This window comes from Myotis yumanensis, unplaced genomic scaffold (assembly GCF_028538775.1).
Source record: "Myotis yumanensis isolate MYYU_CA2020_CCGP unplaced genomic scaffold, mMyoYum1.0.hap1 SCAF_8, whole genome shotgun sequence".
Lineage (NCBI taxonomy): Eukaryota > Metazoa > Chordata > Mammalia > Chiroptera > Vespertilionidae > Myotis > Myotis yumanensis.
The window spans coordinates 50,919,440-50,937,224 of record NW_027223759.1 but is presented as its reverse complement, the minus strand read 5'-3'; the positions used below and the strand labels follow the sequence as shown (position 1 = coordinate 50,937,224).

At 41.1% G+C, this 17,785-nt stretch overlaps 1 protein-coding gene across 1 annotated transcript in view; it reads right to left on the bottom strand.

Annotated features, from left to right (window-relative positions):
* The window catches only part of GRB14 (growth factor receptor bound protein 14), a 107,309-nt gene extending 90,674 nt beyond the window's left edge, over positions 1-16,635 (bottom strand). Inside the window, exons 1-2 of the mRNA XM_070422851.1 lie at positions 16,430-16,635; positions 15,085-15,217 (exon numbers count right to left, since the gene is read on the bottom strand). Coding sequence (XP_070278952.1) covers positions 15,085-15,217; positions 16,430-16,620 — 324 coding nt within the window. The 5' untranslated portion in view covers positions 16,621-16,635. The remainder of the gene's footprint in view (positions 1-15,084; positions 15,218-16,429) is intronic.
* Positions 16,636-17,785: the final 1,150 nt, after the last annotated feature.

The window sequence follows — 17,785 nt, the reverse complement described above, 5'->3', positions numbered from 1 at the left end:
GAAAATTAATTTAACACCTCAGAGTATAACTAAACTCTTTCAGTCAAAACACATTCTGATTTGAGAATCATCCAATTTTTCTGCTGGTTTCTAAAAATCATTCAAAATGCTACAAATTAAAAAATAACAATAAGGATTTCTGACATTTTTTGAAACAATAATGAAAAGGTTTGGTCTCCTGAAAGCAATATACCAACACATAGGAAAAAAACTGGAGGTCATGGGATATCAGAATATATTAAGGATGAATTTCATGTGCATCTTAAAGGACAACTCTTTTTATTATTGTCACACTCCATGTTTCACCATATAAAAATCTGCAATATTGATTTTGTGTCTAGTTTTTTAATATAAGTTCACCTATCAATTTTGTGTTAGGCATTCAGGGCTGGAATTGAAATCTGAAAATCTGGGTTCAAGTCCTGGCTCTGTCATGCAATACCGTACGATTTAACCCCGATCTTTGACCCTATCCCTTTCCATCTGTAAAACTGAGATAAAACTAACTCATATACCTACTATAGTCAGATATTCAAAGGATAGAAATGATAACATGTTCAAAAGTACCTTGAAAATTGTATCATCACTAATATAAAAGCAGGACATATGCCCCTTGGAAACCAGCATAAGAGAAATCACACTGCGTTATAACTACACCGACCTCCATAATCCAGGATATAGTCTTAATAATTATTTTTGAAGAATCATTTTTCTCAAAGAAGTAAAAAGCATGTTTATATTTAAATTTTATATGACTACAATTTGATATGTTTACAAGCTAATGCTAAGTGAAAGAAACCTTTGGATAAGTCTAAAACAGGACTGGCCAGTGTGGTTCAGTGGTGAGCATCGACCTATGAACCAGGAGGTCATGGTTCCATTCCAGGTCAGGGCACATGCCCGGGTTGTGAGCTCTATCCCAGTGTGGGAGGTGATTCTCTTTCATCATTGATGTTTCTATATTTCTCTCCCTCTCCCTTCCTCTCTGAAATCAATAAAAATATTTTTTAAAATCTAAAACAGGTTCTGTTCCATCAGGCACATCAGTTATACCATGAAAGTATGATGTCTCAGCAACCCAGGTATGTGTCCTGGACAGTAATGGAAACAGCAACCTTTCAGTGCACAGGACAATGCTCAACCAACTGAGCCACTCCAGTTGGGCCAATATCCTCAATATTAATGACATAGCTACTAATAAAATAAGAGAAGCTTTAGAGATAAAGAACTTTGTCTAGAGAAGAACTGAGAAGGAAAAAAAGAGATGATAACCAAATCTCCTGAAGATTGTAAAGAGCCACTTCCCACAGAACTGAAAACAACACTAATTTTTTTTTTTAATTTTTCCACCAGAACTACTGAATGCAAAAGAAAGTAATCACATAGCCCTGTCCATCTCAGGGTAAGCAATAACTCTAAGGTATTTAATTTGTCTTAAATATACACATAACCTGTGAATTCTACTTGTAAAAATAGGAGTGTGTAAATATAAATATAAATTTAAATATAAATATAAATATAACAATCTATAATAATAAAAGCATTATATGCTAATTAAACCGGACAGCCGAGCAATCTTCTGGACATCCTTCTGGATGAAGCCAGAGCTGCGAGGGCAGAGCCCCTTGCATGAATTTCGTGCATCAGGCCTCTGGTATAAATATAAAACTGTTTCCCCCTATTTTCAATTAAAAGTTATGTTCCAGAAAGATGTTCCATGTTCATCATACAACTTCCCGTACGGCCCTCCCACAATCCTCACACACCCCATGTGCATATACATGTCCCACTGGGAGAAATATGCAGGAGGTGCTTCATTCCACAGGAGTGATGTCCTCTGGAGATCTCTACGGAGACCATCTACCTGAGCACAAGTCCCATGACCCATCAACATTTCTTCCTTCCATTTTTCTTAAAACTACCTCCTTCAACCTTCCAAATAGGTTTTGGGTGCCATGACATTTAATGGCTACAACCAAGTTGAGGAGACTTTAATTGTGCCTCTTCGTCTTTCTTGACTCAAGAGCCATAATTTATCAAGTACTCTTTACCTGGACATCGACCCAATGCCTTTAAATATTTTGGTCACTTTCTCTAAACCTCTCCAAAGGTGCAGACTTGGTTTTGTAAGAGGCCCTTATGCCTTTGGAACAAAGGCAGGTTCAGCCTAAATGAGGTCATTAAAACAAAACATCAAGTTCCCAGTGCCCTAAGACTCCAAGCCAATAACCTACAGAGTGTTCCAGCTGATCTTAATTTCCCTGGCACAGCACAGTAAGAGTACTGTAATATAATGCAAAATGTCTCTAAAGAGAAACTAGATACTGGCCTGAGCCTTGCCAATACACAGTTGAATAATACCAAAGTACCCTTTCATCTGAATACTGGGCTTCACACGCAGATGTCACCCTTCCCAAGAATGAAAGTAATCTTCCACTGTGAATGGGGGTTGAGCGAAAAGCTTTTACTGGACTCAACCCCATAAAGTATACATGCTTCTTAACTGGCACACATGAGCTGGTAAAACTGAAAATGCTTACAAGGGGACCAAAGAGACAAAAAATAGAATTTGTTCTAAGTAAGGATGACCCAAATTTAGAAGGTGCAAAAAGTGACAAATCAATACTTAAATGTTTATCCTGTCTAGGATCTCTTTTAACAACAATATCAGACCCCTCTTGGTAACTAAACTAAGTTAGTTACTTTCACTTCTCTAAGTTTCATTGCAAATTCTTTATCATTTATATTAAACTATCAATAAATTCCCAAATATTCCCTCATTTCTGTCCTTAATAACAACCACTTCTCTGGTCCTTCCCCATTCATTTATTGATTCATTTATTCTTTCATTCAGCAAAATGTATTGAATATCTATTAAGTGCCAGGCATTGCAGTCTCCACTGATTCAGTGATATATAAACCAAAGTCCTTACCCTCTCTTAAGGTTTATGTTCCAAAGGGAAAAGGCAGAGAATGAACACATATATGTGACAACCTATGATGAGCTAGAAAGAAAAATTAATCTGGGTGAGAGAGAAAAGAGTGCAGAGGTGGTGAAAAGCAATGTCAGTTTTAAATTCCACCTGAGCTAGAATCTTTTTAATGATCCATCATCCAGTAAAGCAATTAGAGTCTCTATCAGATAAAGTCCAGCTTTACTTTTCTCAATAAGAGATTATCAATAGGCATTCTGAGAAAGAAAAATCTTTACTGAAAATTACTGACTATATCTTATAAGAGAAATAGCTGAAAGCAATCAAAATTAAATACAGAACTAAGAGTTCTGAGGAGTATGATGAAGTGTCAAAAAGGGCATGAAATTCCTTTGCATGAGTGTCATTTCCACCTTGACTTTCAGCTTTTTTATTTAACTAAATAAAAATCAAGTATAAAATTAGAAATAGCCCCATTAATTGGAAGTACATTGTGATAAAAATGTCTTCATGTTTTTAATGAAAGCCAAAAGGTATATGTTTTTTAAAAAATGAGTCTAGCAGCTAGCATATTTTTTGTTAACAGAAATTAAGAAATATTAAAGTATTTTTTATAAAATAGAATGGGAATTGACTGGCATATGAATAAATATCTCACGATATGATTTCATAAAATGGGTTTTAACCACAATATTAAATAAAATGCACAAAATCTGAAAAAAATCATGTACATATTACTTCCTTGAGTTTTATCTAATTTATGTAAAAATTGTGGTAGTCTCCGAAGGAATTTCTGTTACATTTAAAGGAATCAGTTACTGACTGTGGCAGATGCTGCGGCACACCCTCCCAAACCTTCGGCACTGAAGCACTCATTCTCCCAGCTGTTAGAGTGTCAGCCATGAAGACCTCCCTGCCAGCCACTGCACTAGGCTGAAGAGAGTCCTTCCTGGACAGCCCAGCTCCTCGGCCCTAACTGTGAATCATTCTGTAGGGTCATCCCAGATCCAGAGCTCCTATGGGATTGGTGAAGGTCTCTGCTGTGGCTGCACTGTGTCTATCCCCTGGGTCTATTCCCACAGGTAATGTTTCCATGAGCTCTCCCTAGTAAACTTTCTACAGGCAAACCTACTCTTCAGGTTGGCTTTCCAAGGATCCTCGCCACAGCAGTAACCTCTATCACATCAGGTGTCTGTCAGTGTGCTTTCTTTCAGCTATTGATGGGTCCTAAGTAATGAGAACAGGGGAAAATACATTTAACTACATGACCAAAGGCCACTTTCGGCATTCAATATTTCTCTCTGATGCACTATTGCTTTGTTCTTAGGAAACTCTCCCTCAAAGGTTATCCATTCTCTGACAACAGGAGAGGGAAGAACTGAAGTCAATAATTGAAAGCTGAAAAACAAAAAAATAAATAAAATTTGTCATTACTCCCATCACACCATCATTTATCTAAATCAGAACATTTCAACACTAGCCAAAATTCTCATTTCTAACCCTATCTCCCTTTCAGAGAAATATGTGTAAGGCATAAAAAGATAGGAAGTGCTTCTGATTTGTGGTGCTTTGATTAATTATTAAAAGAAGCTTTCCCTGTATGCGATGCCCTGGAGGTTTACATGCCCCTGGGTAATGCACCAGGTGAGAAGGTTATTGTGAACACTGGTGGGTTCTTAGGAAGATAAGTTTTAGGAAAAAGTACACTGGAAGATGGGGATTTAGAAACAGATTTTCTTAAATCTATGATTTTGTACACCCCTTGGAAAGTCTTATATACTAAAGGGTATGCATTTCCCCATTTCCATATTATAAACACTAAATAATTCAACTATGCCACTAATAGTTAATAATTAAAAAATGTGCTAACACCAATCCCCTGCTCTGAAAGACTTATATTATAAACCCAATGGATATTTCGACTTAACTCTGCTAAATGTGTGAATTTTTAAAAAAAATATATTTTATTGATTTCTTACAGAGAGGAAGGGAGAGGGATAGAGAATTAGAAGCATTGATGAGAGAGAAACACCGATCACCTGCCTCCTGCACACTCCCCACTGGGGATGTGCCCTCAACAAAGGTACATGCCCTTGACCGGAATCGAACCTGGGACCCTTGAGTCCGCAGGCTGACACTCTATCCATTGAGCAAAATCGGTTAGGGCTAAATTTTTGTTAATACACAGTAAGCTGGAAGAAAGTACAGCAGTCCATCAAGCACTTTTCACTTATAACTCTATGAAATAATGTATAAAGTCAGAAATATATCATTACTTTCATTACACATGATCCTATGTGTGTAATGAAAGCAAAATGTATATGCTACTAAATCCAGTTGGTCCAGTATTCTAGCATATAACTTTATCTTTGTTCATAGACTCTGTTAATATAATTGGATATATATTTTTTAATTTGATGAAAAGAGGAAGAAAATGATTGATCATGATTAGAAAAATATGTCAAAATACAATTTGTTAAAATTGGTTTTAATTATCTTCAATAACCCAATATCTATTCTTTTCCCAAAGAACTCCAAAACAATGAACCTACCACACTCTATTTAGAGAGGAAAATAATAATTAGACCCAAAAGATAAAAAAGACAATTTAGATTATGGTAAGTACAGCTAGGAAAATACAACAGGTTGTGTGATGGAGGTGGGGGTGTAATGGCATAGTTGAATTATTTAGTGTTTATAATATGGAAATGGGGAAATGCATACCCTTTACAGATGTAGAGGGATACCTTAGGTAGACTAGTCAAAAAAAGGCCTCCTTGATAAGATGATCTTGTACCGAGAGCTAAGATTAAAAAGGTGTCAGCTATGTGAAGAGTCAGGAAAAGAGGTTCTAGGCAGAGGAAACAATCAAGCCAAAGGCTCTGAAGTAGAAAAAGCTTGCCAAGTTCACAAACGGGTAGGATCGCCCTTCCATGGCTGGAGTATAATGAACAAAGAGTAGAATGCAGGTGAGTTTTAAGAGGTGTACAGAAGCTAAACCATGTACAGACCTATGGGCCAGGATAAGAATTTAGATTTCATTCTCAGCTATAGAAAAGTTTTCAACCAGGGAGTGACATGATATGATCTACATTTCTGAAAGTTTATTGTAGCAAGTGAATGGAGAATAGAGCAAAACAGGCGAAAGTAGAAGCAAGGAGGCCATTTATGAGGCTTTTGTACAGGAAGAGACAGGGACCTAACTTGGGATGATAGCAGTGGAGACAGAGACAAGTTTATGGCTTCCAGTATATTGTGATGAAAGATGGAGCTGTACTTGACAAAGATCAGAAAGAGGTCTCCTAGGTTTCTGGTTTGAGCAACCAATGGATGACTTGAAAGTGGAGAACAGCCAGGTACACACTGGACCTACGTCAGCCTCAAATGTCCACATCTAATCTTATATCCATACATCTAAGTTTAAATATAACTGTACCACCTAATCTGGCCCCACTTCCAGATACACCTTTTCTGACTCTCTAATAGTTGGACCTTGACTTTGACGCACAATCTGTGGTTTAACTAGCCCCGCCTGCCCCCATCATTTGCACAATGGTGGCTCCTTTGCTCCTTGCCCCATGGCACCCCAATGGACTCTTTATCAAAGAGGTGTGGTGACCATGTAGGAAGATCGGAACAGAGGCTTAGAAAAAAACTTCTGGGGCAATGGAACCAAAGAAACCTCCCAAGACTCCTGTACGTACTACATGGAGTCATTAGTTCTTCAAGAGCCAACGGAATCACTTGCTCTCAGAACAGGAAGAAATCACAGTGCTCAAAGGCCCAGAAAGTGTAGGCAACAGTCTCTTCTCACTCACTCATCAGCGGCAGGACCCTATTAAAACTACACACAGAGAAGCATCAATCAGATGCCCGAACCTCAGAGGGAAGGTGGGGGGGGGGGGGGGGGGGGGCGAGGGGGAGAGAGCAACCACAGGACTTGTATGCATGCATATAAGCCTAACCAATGGACGCAGACAACAGGGGTTGAGGGTGAGGGCAGGATTGGGGGGTGGGGGGTGGGGGGGCAATGGGGGGATAAGGACATATTTGTAATACCTTAAAATCAATAAAGAGGGAAAAAAAACTAGGCTTCTATATTCCCAGTCTAATATCTTTTAATCACATCATATTGACTCACCTCTTTCCACAGAAACTTACTAAAAATGGTATACAGGAAGTTGTACATGTACTATTCTTTGGAGCTATTATGGGTTTAAAATTTTTTACTGACTGCCATACCAACCTAACCACCACATGTAACATTACACCTATAGGAAAATGCACGTAAATAAACAGCCAACTTACAAATGATCTTGTGGAATAGATAGAAACAGTCATAAACTTGTTAAGAATATCCTCCTTTGTGTGCTTATTTTCTCTGTGGCTTTGAAAAAATACTAAATAAGTGGGACCAAAGGGAAGGGCAAGAACTAATGGCTGTTCTCCCCATATTGGCTCTCCCATTTCTCTTGTGAATTCATTCCAAAAGTTTCCCTTCGGCTCCCACGCCTTGGCAAAGGCTTGTAGTCACTTCCCAGGTTCTCCCTTGAGCTGTCCTTTCTCTAGGTGCCAAAAGAACAATTCCCAAGTCTGCTTATCCCTGATCAAACGCTTACACAACATAATTTGTTACTATTTCATATAACCTGGCTTATTTTAAAATATATTTTTATTGATTTCAGAGAGGAAGGGGAGAGAGAGAGAGAGAAACGTCAATAATGAGAGAGAATCATTAATCAGCTGCCTCCTGCATGCCCCACACTGGGGATCGACCCCACAACCAGGACATGTGCCCTGACCGGGAATCTATCTGTGACCTCCTGGTTCATAGGTCGATGCTCAACCACTGAGCCAGCACAGCCGGGCATAAACTGATATTTTTGAAACCAACATGCATAGGACTGCTGAAATCTTTTTTATATTAATTAAGATCCACATTGATATTGAACCATGAATGATTCCAATTTTCCTTCTCTTGATAGAACTTAATATATGCCCCAAGGAGAAAACAAACTAGAAGCTGAGCTTTCAAAGAACTGGAAAACAAAACGCATATTGGAGACAAATGTACTACAATGTACACTTCAAATTAACCAAAACTTAAGAGGCAATCTTCGAACTGGAAATAAAACCTTGACAAACAGAATATTTTCCAGGGATTTAAGTTTTAAAATAGGAAGAGACAGCTGTCTTCTGCTACAAATGAAAATAACTAGCATGAATAAGGGAGAAATTAGAGTTGGTAGCTAAGGGGCCTCACTAAGATGCAAGCTCAGAACAATGGCCAAGGGAGTTTCCCATCACTGACGGGTGGCATCAACTGAAACCATATCAAATAAATAGACTTCAAGTGAATTAAGTGATTTGAGGTGAAGAAACTGGTCAGCCAAACCAATCAATGGATCACCACGTCATCCACTTATTATAGGAATTTGTTTTGTGAGACCTTTTTTTCTGGGTCACTAGCTGTCCATTGTTTCCTCTCCACCACTATATACCAGACCTCCTGAACCTGCACCACCAGTTCACAAAATGTGTTCCCACAACCCTTGCTTAGTGAGCCTTGGTCCAGGTCCCTATGTCCCTTTGACCACAGCTGACTGAATAAGAATTTAACACTCTGGGTTAAAATCTCTGTCCAGGTATAGATTCCAGTCAGTTACCAGAAGGAGATATTTTTTTAAAAATATGTTTTATTGATTTTTTACAGAGAGGAAGGGAGAGGGATAGAGAGTTAGAAACATCGATGAGAGAGAAACATCGATTCAGCTGCCTCTTGCACACCTCCTACTGGGGATGTGCCCACAACCCAGGTACATGCCCTTGACTGGAATCGAACCTGGGACCCTTCAGTCTGCAGGCCAACGCTCTATCCACTGAGCCAAACCATTTAGGGCACCAGGAGAAAATATTTATTCCAATCGGGGTGGCCGTTTGGGACACCTGCACTGACAAGCAATCAAGACAAGCAGGACTGCAGAATGTCATAAAGTGAAATCGATGTACACGAAGCAGAGACTATGTGCTATGCTTGGGGGAGAACAAAAGAAAGAGAAGGGAGAAAGTGGCTGTGGTGATTTTTGCTGACTTTCCAGTTTCCAATTCCAATTTCTCATGAGATCAGTGAACTTTTGGCCCTCAGGCACTATAACATAACCTTTCAGGCTAGTTCATGTGAGGTTCTGTTTCCTCCAAACAATCAATACCTGGTCAAAATAGCGACTAAAGTCCATTTGTAATATTCCTACCTTTCACCAACTAAATGAAATTGTCCACAATTTTAAAAAGTCAGACTGCCCCCAGAGTTTGAAAGCAGAGGATAAGAATACCCCTGATTTTGTACATATGTCAAAGAGAAAAATAATAAAAGGTCAAATTCCTATGCCCTTCATAGTGTTATTATTCAGTGGGTTTTGGAACAGGTTCAAGTTTCTATATTTTTCACAAGCATCCCTGCTCATTCTGAGGAAGGTTGGTCTAGTGACTACACTTTGAAAAGTACTGTTCTAAAGCCTGCTTCAATATTGCTACAAAGATCTGTGTACTTTCAAATTCCTCTCCAAGAAAAATTATATTCATCAAGTGCCAACATTCAAAAGTAGTAATTGCTGTTGGAAAGACGTATTTGTTTCAAACCCTAATAGAAGCAAGTATTGTTTCTATTATTCTTTTTTGCCTTTACATGATATCTGCATTTCATTTCACATCAAATAGGATTTTGTAAAATGGCTTGGGTGGCCTAAATATAACTTATAATGTCGTTTCATGTGAAAATAAATTTAAATTTCCAAAGCACTAATTTAAAGACTTTGAAATACAGCCAGTTTATAATTTTAGCATTTGATGTACCATTCCAACTGAGAAATTTGATTCTAGATGGTTGTAAATGAGAAAATTTGATTATAGATGGTTTTAAAAGTAAATTAATGTTTTTGTTAGGGAATAATGGCCTTTTAAGGAAATGTGTGTGTTTTTTCAGAGATTCAGACAAAACTAGGTAAGGATACAATCAATAGTATGTACAGGGTTTACTTTATAAAATTTCAACAAAGACAATAAAAATTTTAAAGAGGAATAAATGAAATAAAGGATACAAAAAATCTTGATAACTGCTAAATCTGATAAATGGGAATATGGGCTATAGTTTATTGTTTTCTATTGTATATACTGGAGAAAAGAGTATATGAGAGTGTGGCTAATGGATTATACACACAGTTTCAGCACTGCACAAAATGGAATAATTACTTAATCACAAAGGATTGAAAGCAGAGGCCCTTAATTTGGGAACAGAGATGAACTTCCTTTTATCATCCTTGACAAATGAAAGGAAAAAAATTCAAAAGCAGAGCATATCGAAAAGTCATTTCTTAATTATTTGGAAGATATTTTTCATTTTTCTGAAGTAACAAAAAGGCTTAATTGCATACAGAATCCACTAGAAATAGTGTGGTGAGAGGCAAAGCACACTGAGACATAATCATCTTTTTGATCTCCTTTTATTTAAACTGTAGATGTAGCCCTAGCCGGTTTATCTCAGTGGATAGAGCATCGGCTGCGGACTCAAGGGTCCCAGGTTCGATTCCGGTCAAGGGCATGTACTTTGGTTGCGGGCACATCCCCAGTGGGGGGTGTGCAGGAGGCAGCTGATCGATGTTTCTCTCTCATTGATGTTTCTAACTCTCTATCCCTCTCCCTTCCTCTCTGTAAAAAATCAATAAAATATATTTTTTAAAAATTTAAAAAATAAATAAACTGCAGATGTACAGGCAGATCACTTCTGGCTTTTGCATTTCCTTTTTTAAAGCTTAAAATTTGGATAAGAGACCCACTTACTGGTGTGCTTGTGAGATAACATCCTGTGGACCATAAACTACATACAAAAGCTAGTTATTAGCAATGCTAATAAACCTTATTTGGTGAGATGACTAATTATTTGGTAAATTTTTCCTGTCAATGTTAGGTTGAAGATGGAGAAGAAAGCTAGAAGGGGAAAACACAATGACATAGTTATCTTTGTCAAAGAATAAAAAGATTCAGGTCCTTAGCTATTAGAATATTAACAAATGGTATTTGTCACCCCTACTCTTGTATAATAGGCAGAGTTATCACTAACAACACTACCATAAGTTTATTATTTGAAGAACGCTTATGGTTCTTCATTTCTTTGGAAATTGTATCTTCCTCAAAAAAAGATGGCCAAAGCCTCAAGAAATCCAGATTTGCCCAGCCAGCGTGGCTCAGTGGTTGAACCTCGACCTATGAACCAAGAGGTCACAGTTCGATTACATGTCAGTCAATATGCCTAGGTTGTGGGCTCAATCCCCAGTGTGGGGCATGCAGGAGGCAGCCAATCAATTATTCTCGCTCATCACTGATGTTTCTCTCTCTCTCTCCCTCTCCCTTCTTCTCTGAAATCAATAAAAATATATTTTAAAAATAAAAAAGAAAGCCAGATTTTGGCCACAGCATTTCTTAGCCTCTATTTGCTCATCTGTAAAAGAAGTTCATTTGACTATCAGTGGTTCTCAACCTTCTGGCCCTTTTAATACAGTGCCTCATGTTGTGACCCAACCATAAAATTATTTTCGTTGCTACTTCATAACTGTAATGTTGCTACTGTTATGAATCATAATGTAAATATCTGATATGCAGGATGGTCTTAGGCGACCCCTGTGAAAGGGTCGTTTGACCGCCAAAGGGGTCTCGACCCACAGGTTGAGAACCGCTGGTCTAGATGATCTTGAAGACTTCTTCCAGCTCGAACATTCCATGACACAGTTTTTCATGGGTTTCTTTTTATCTTTAAAATCTTCAGAGGTTTTATTTTGAATTAGTTTTACTACATAGTCCTGGGAAGCAATTAACCAGAGCTACTATACGAGCCGGGTCCAAGTACAAAAAGATGATACACTTTGAAATTGCTTTATTGGTGAACACAAAGAAATATGCCTGGGAAATATATCTGGCCAATATTATAAAAATACTAGAATGGAAAAGTAAGTGAAGAATCCAGATTTTATCTCATTCCAGCTCTCATTTAAAAAAGAAATACGAAATGCCAACAGTATTGAATACTCTGGGATACTGTATTTGCAAAAAGAGATAAAGTATATCTTATTTGTGGTTTCATTGCCGTTTAACACTCATGCATTATGTAGGCAACTCATATTGTGTGTGTGTGTGTGTGTGTGTATGTATATATATATATATATCCTGTGAAATGATTTGACTGTGGTTTTGAAAAGCCACATAAAATTTAGCATTTCTAAGGGGAGAAAGAATTGCTAAAATGACTGGAATAGTCGAACCAAAAGAAAGAGAGAATATAAAGAAAAGAGACATCGTTCCCTAGAATGTTTCACCCACGTATAATATTCAATAGTACCTATTCCATACTGTCTTTTGCATCATCTCAACCAAAGATCAGAGACAACTGGTCCATCAATACCATCTTGTAAAAGGGTAATTAGTGTTACCAAGAAACAACCTTGGGGAAATCACTGACATAGAATCATGGGTTCCCAAAACTTCACTCATTCCAAAGAACTGAGCATATACAAAGGAATTAAAACAAAGGATAAATTCTTAAGGCAAAGCCACGGTAGGGAGAAGAAAACATTAAAAAAACATATGAAAAAGAACCTTCCTCTTTTCCACTTTGGGACAGCCTTCTCTTCTTAGAGTCCCCAACCCTTGGGCTGGAGGAAGAGATCAGCAGGAACTGTCCTTTCTGGTGGGAACGCCCCTCTGGGACTAGTCTCCAGGACTCGGGCCAGAACTCTGCTCATGAAATGAAAGGGCACAGCTGTCTGTATGGGCGCGGAGCTCTCTGAGAAGGTCACTGGGGAAACAGGGCACAAGGCCTGAGCAAGAAATCAGTCGGAGACAGTAATACAGCACCCTTATCCCATCTTGCCATTTGCTAAGCCGGATCTGAAGAAATGTCCTTCCCCAAGATAAGATGCCTTACTCTGGGATGATGACTAGCCACACATAGGGCACACCTTGGCTTAACCCTCACATCAACACCCACTCTTTCTCTTTTAATTCTATTAACATAAGCATACAATACTGATCAATACTGATTATTTCTCTATTCAAAAGAAACCTGCCCCATGGATGCATCTCTTAGACACAGATATTCTCAATATCCATTCATAAAATTAACCCAACCCCAAATCAAAGCCCCACCTCAGTAAACACCCTCTGAATGGCCTTTTTGCTTAGCTCAGTGACTCAGAGCCTAGGCCAGTGATGGCGAACCTTTTGAGCTCGGCGTGTCAGCATTTTGAAAAACCCTAACTTAACTCTGGTGCCATGTCACATATAGAAATTTTTTGATATTTGCAGCCACAGTAAAACAAAGATTTATATTTTTGATATTTATTTTATATATTTAACAAAGAAAAATCAACCAAAAAAATGAGTTCGCGTGTCATAGGTTCGCCACCACTGGCCTAGACGCAAGGGACATAACAAGCCCCCCATAAACAGGGGAGTCTGTGACACTCCACCAGACATTTCCTTCTCCCATTCTGGGTCACGTGGACAATCCAGAATCAATTCTTCCCACCACATTGACACACAGTCAAATCTGTCATCCATACTTCCGTTTTATATCCCCAAAAGCCAAGCTCTCAACGGGCCCAGACATTTCAGAATGGCATTTTTCCCTCGGGCTCTTACTTTAAACCTCACTCTGACAATAAAGTTCTCAAGAGAGTCTCTTTCTTGTTCATCTCCCCATCCAAAGTCTCAGTCCCACCGCTTAAGGACTAACTCATAACATTCGTCTGCTCTGGGAATGTTTATTCCCACTCTCTCCAGTCCTTATCCAAAAGGTACATGCACCAATTAAATTTCACCCTCCCTCCGCCAAAGAGAAGTACATATGCCTTGTTATAGCAGACTTCTGTCAAAACACAACATTCCATGGATGGAATTACTACCACATGTTACCAAGGATTCATCTCTTTCCTGGGGTATTTCCTCCATCCCTAAAACTATAAACATACATTACCGAACCCATCACAGGTAGTAAAAGTGCAGAAAAAAAAGAAAGGGAACAACAGATGGGCGAAAATGATCTCTCTCTCCTCACTGCAAGCATCTGACTGTTTAAACTGACTGCTTCTACCCTGCAAGAACAAGATACATTTTGCCTAGTGAAGCCTCTCCTTGTTTTCTTGATTCAGAACTGGGAGGAAGAATATTAAGAAGAGACGGGATTATTCTAGAATATACTGATTTTTTTTTTGTTTTCTTTTGCAAAATGTGTAATTGTGATGGATCTCCCCCTAGTTGCTTCAACCTTGAAATCTAATTTGCTTAAGCCGGTCCCACACTAGAAACTCATGAAGAAAGAAAATCATAAAAATAAAAGTCCTTCTTCTAATGATCACTTACAAGTCATCTGCCTTCTGCCTTCAGTAAGAGGAATTCATTGAAATAAAGACATGGGGTCCTAAACTCCAACTACCTTTGCCACAGATTCACTATATCACTTTCCTTTAGTAAATGAGGTTGGTTTGGTATTAAACAACCAGCCAATCCCTTTCTCATCCCCCATATCACTGCCCCCCCCCCTTTCCAATTCCTGACCTACAATTGATAATCTAGTTATCACACAGACTTCTTCCACCTACTCTGTGAATAATAGCTCTCAGACTCTGCACTATACAGATATTTTCTCATTTAAACCATCCAAAAAACCTGACAGCTAAGTTATTTTTTAATATATATTTTTATTGATTTCAGAGAGGAAGGGAGAGGGAGAGTGAAATAGAGAAACATCAATGATGAGAGAAAAATCATTGATCGGCTGTCTCCTACATGCCCCACACTGGGGATTACGACCACAACCTGGGCATGTGCCCTGACTGGGAATCAAACCGTGACCTCCTGGGTCATAGGTCGCCATTCAACCACTGAACCACCCGGCTGGGCCTGACAGGTAAGTTTTAACATTCCCATTATACAACTGTGAAAACTGAGGCCTTAAGGGCAAATAATGCCAAAGAACTATGTCACTCAATAGAGTTATTTAATATAGGCCTTTATTAATATTGCAAGTTATTGAGCATTGTAAAGACTATATAGATTTAGAACTCCTGATAATTTTGAATTAGAAGATTTTTTAAATGCATACCTGTTTTTTCCTTGAATTTGTTTGGGGAAACAGGTCTGTCGATAACACAGATGTAAATGAAGAACAGCATAGCTCAGGAAAAGGGTTTGGAATAGATGACACTTCCAGAACATCAAGATCTTTCTTTTTTCTCCTACACCAAGAGAACATAGGATGAAATTTACATAAAACAGAAAGTAAAATATAATTGCTGTCAGAATTAAAAAGCTAAGGCTAATATGCACCACTCTGTGACAACAGTCTGTGATGTACTTTCTGTGGCTTAAGATAAAAGGCTAATTAATATACAATCATGTATAGTATCCTATCCTTTGGGAAGAGGAGGCGGGTAAAAAGTCACCAGGCATGGAAATCCCATTTCCAGCACTTTGATAATTTCCCTGAAGCCCAAATACATACTATATATTTATGAATGCAAAAATCACCCTTAGGAGTTAGGCATTGTCATGCATCCATTGAATTGACGAAGTCTATAAAAATAGAGTGAATTCATCCCTATGCCATTTTACTAATCACTTTTGGAAGTTATGATTTATTAATTATAGCTGCGGTTCATCTCACTTCAAATTTCATTCACAATGTTGCCCACACACAGTCTGTTGGTTTTTCAAGTACTTATAGATACTAAATCGCAAAGGCAGTGTTTTTGAGGAGGTAAGTGAATAGAAGTTGCTAGTGGAAATATCTAGTCCACTGAAAGTAATTTTAACTTCAGTGAAGTTGAAGCACTTTGAACATCTGGAAGAAGTCCCAATTAAATGTATGAATGTAAAGGACTAGAGAATCGTGTATTGTTACAACCTTTTCCTTTTCTAAAGTGCGTGTAAAATTGTGAACTCTAAAGGCACTTAGAGCTGAATGCTATGGCAATTGGGAAACCTTTCAAAGCCTCTATTCTTTCCTGCTGAACAGCATGACTGCTCAAGTGTCCATCCCCGCTCTCCTCCTTCAGGGTAAGGCTCTATGCGGGAGGTGAACTCGTTTACGGTAGGATTTTTTCAATCTATAAAATAAAAGGCGTTGTTTATTTGTTTTTCGATACGGGGCCAGGCAGAATGAAGGGAGGCGGGCGGTCGGCCTGAAGCTCGGCCTCCCACTTCACACGGATGGGCAGAGGCGCGCGAGACCGGGTGCTCTCCCTGAACCGGCGATGCTATTTATAAGGCTCTGCCAGATCGCAATGTCCCGCCGATCGGGCAGCAGCAGGCTCCGAGGGACTCGTCTTCGGAGACTTTCACAAACTTGGCCCGGCTCTGGGCACATGGCTCACCCCCGAGGACCGCCTCCTCACCCCCGCGCCGGCCGCCGCCCCGGACACTCCCCCGCGCCCCGGAGGGCTGCCTACCTGTCCGCCGCGCAGCCGCGGGGCCCGTCCGGCGCGGCCAGGAGCGCCCGCGCGTGCAGCCAGGGGCCCCGCGCCAGGTCGCGGGCGTCGCCCCTCCCCCGGGCAGCGCCGCACACCTGGGCGGCCAGCGGCGGCTCCCGGGCTGCCGCCCTGCCCGCGGCGCCCTGCCCATCTTGCAGGGAAGTGGTCATCGTGGCCGATCAGGGGGCTCGGGCGTCCGGGGAGACCCGCGCCCGGGAGCAGGAGGTCGGGAGGCGGGAGGCCAGGTGCCCGTGCGGCCGCCGAGCGCGCTGCAGGTGCGGTGGCCTCGCCGCCTGCGCTCCGGCCCGGGCGGCTCCGTCGCTCCTCCGAGCAGCGGGCGAGGCGGAGGGGGAGGGGAGGGGGCGGAGGAGGAGGGTGGGGAGAGGGGAGGAGCGGTGGGTGGGGGCCGAGGGCGGCGGGGCGACGCGCGGAGGGGGCGTGGAGGCGGCCCAGTGCCGGTCGGGCCCCACGCGGGCCGGGGGCGCTCCGGGAGGCCGGCGTCCTTCCGCGGCCGTGCGCGCCTGGGCTTCGGAGGCTGCGCCCCTGGCCTGGATGGACCGCCGCCTCCCCAGGTGGGCACCGGAGCGCGAGGATGAGCCCGGGGTCCGAGTGGCCCCCGCGCGGCCGGAGGCGGGGACCCAGCGAAGCGGCGATCCCGCCTGGCTTGCCTGCGGGCCTGCAGGTGGGGCGGCGTGTGAGCTGCGCGGACCCCCAGCCCGTTCCATTCTTCTTGCTCTGCAGTCTGAGATCATCACCTAAGCTGTGGCTGGGCCGCCATGACAGGCCCCACGGTGCCAGGAGGCCAGGGGGCCTTGGGGCAAGGTTGGCCCCAGTCTTCCCTCCTGCCACCCCGCAGCCCAAGGCTGGGGTGGAGGGGTGGGGGGGCCGGGGTGGGAGGAGGGGAGGCAGTAAATACTATCAGTAGAGAAAACTACTGAAGTGTTTGAGAATTCTTAAGAAGGCACAAGTAAACCTGAAGATATCTTAGGAATTAGAAAAATGATTCGTTTTCTTTTAATAAGAACAGCTCTTGTTTAACAAGTTTCCACTCTGCCTTGCCCGATCCCCCCTCACCACCGCCTCATGTTAGGTTTTACAGATAAGGAAACTGGGGCCGAAAGCCATGGAGGAGGACCTTGAGCAACATCGCCCATATAATCGGTGCAGGCAAGCTTCCACGCCAGAAGATTCCGTATCAAAATCCAGACCGTTTGAAACGGCAATTATGTTCACTTTCTGAGCTGCGGCAATTCTACCAGGAAGATCTGGGTGATGCTGTTTCTGCTCCTCCATACGTGCCCCCATCCCCGTGCACCATTGAGGGTTTCCAAATGT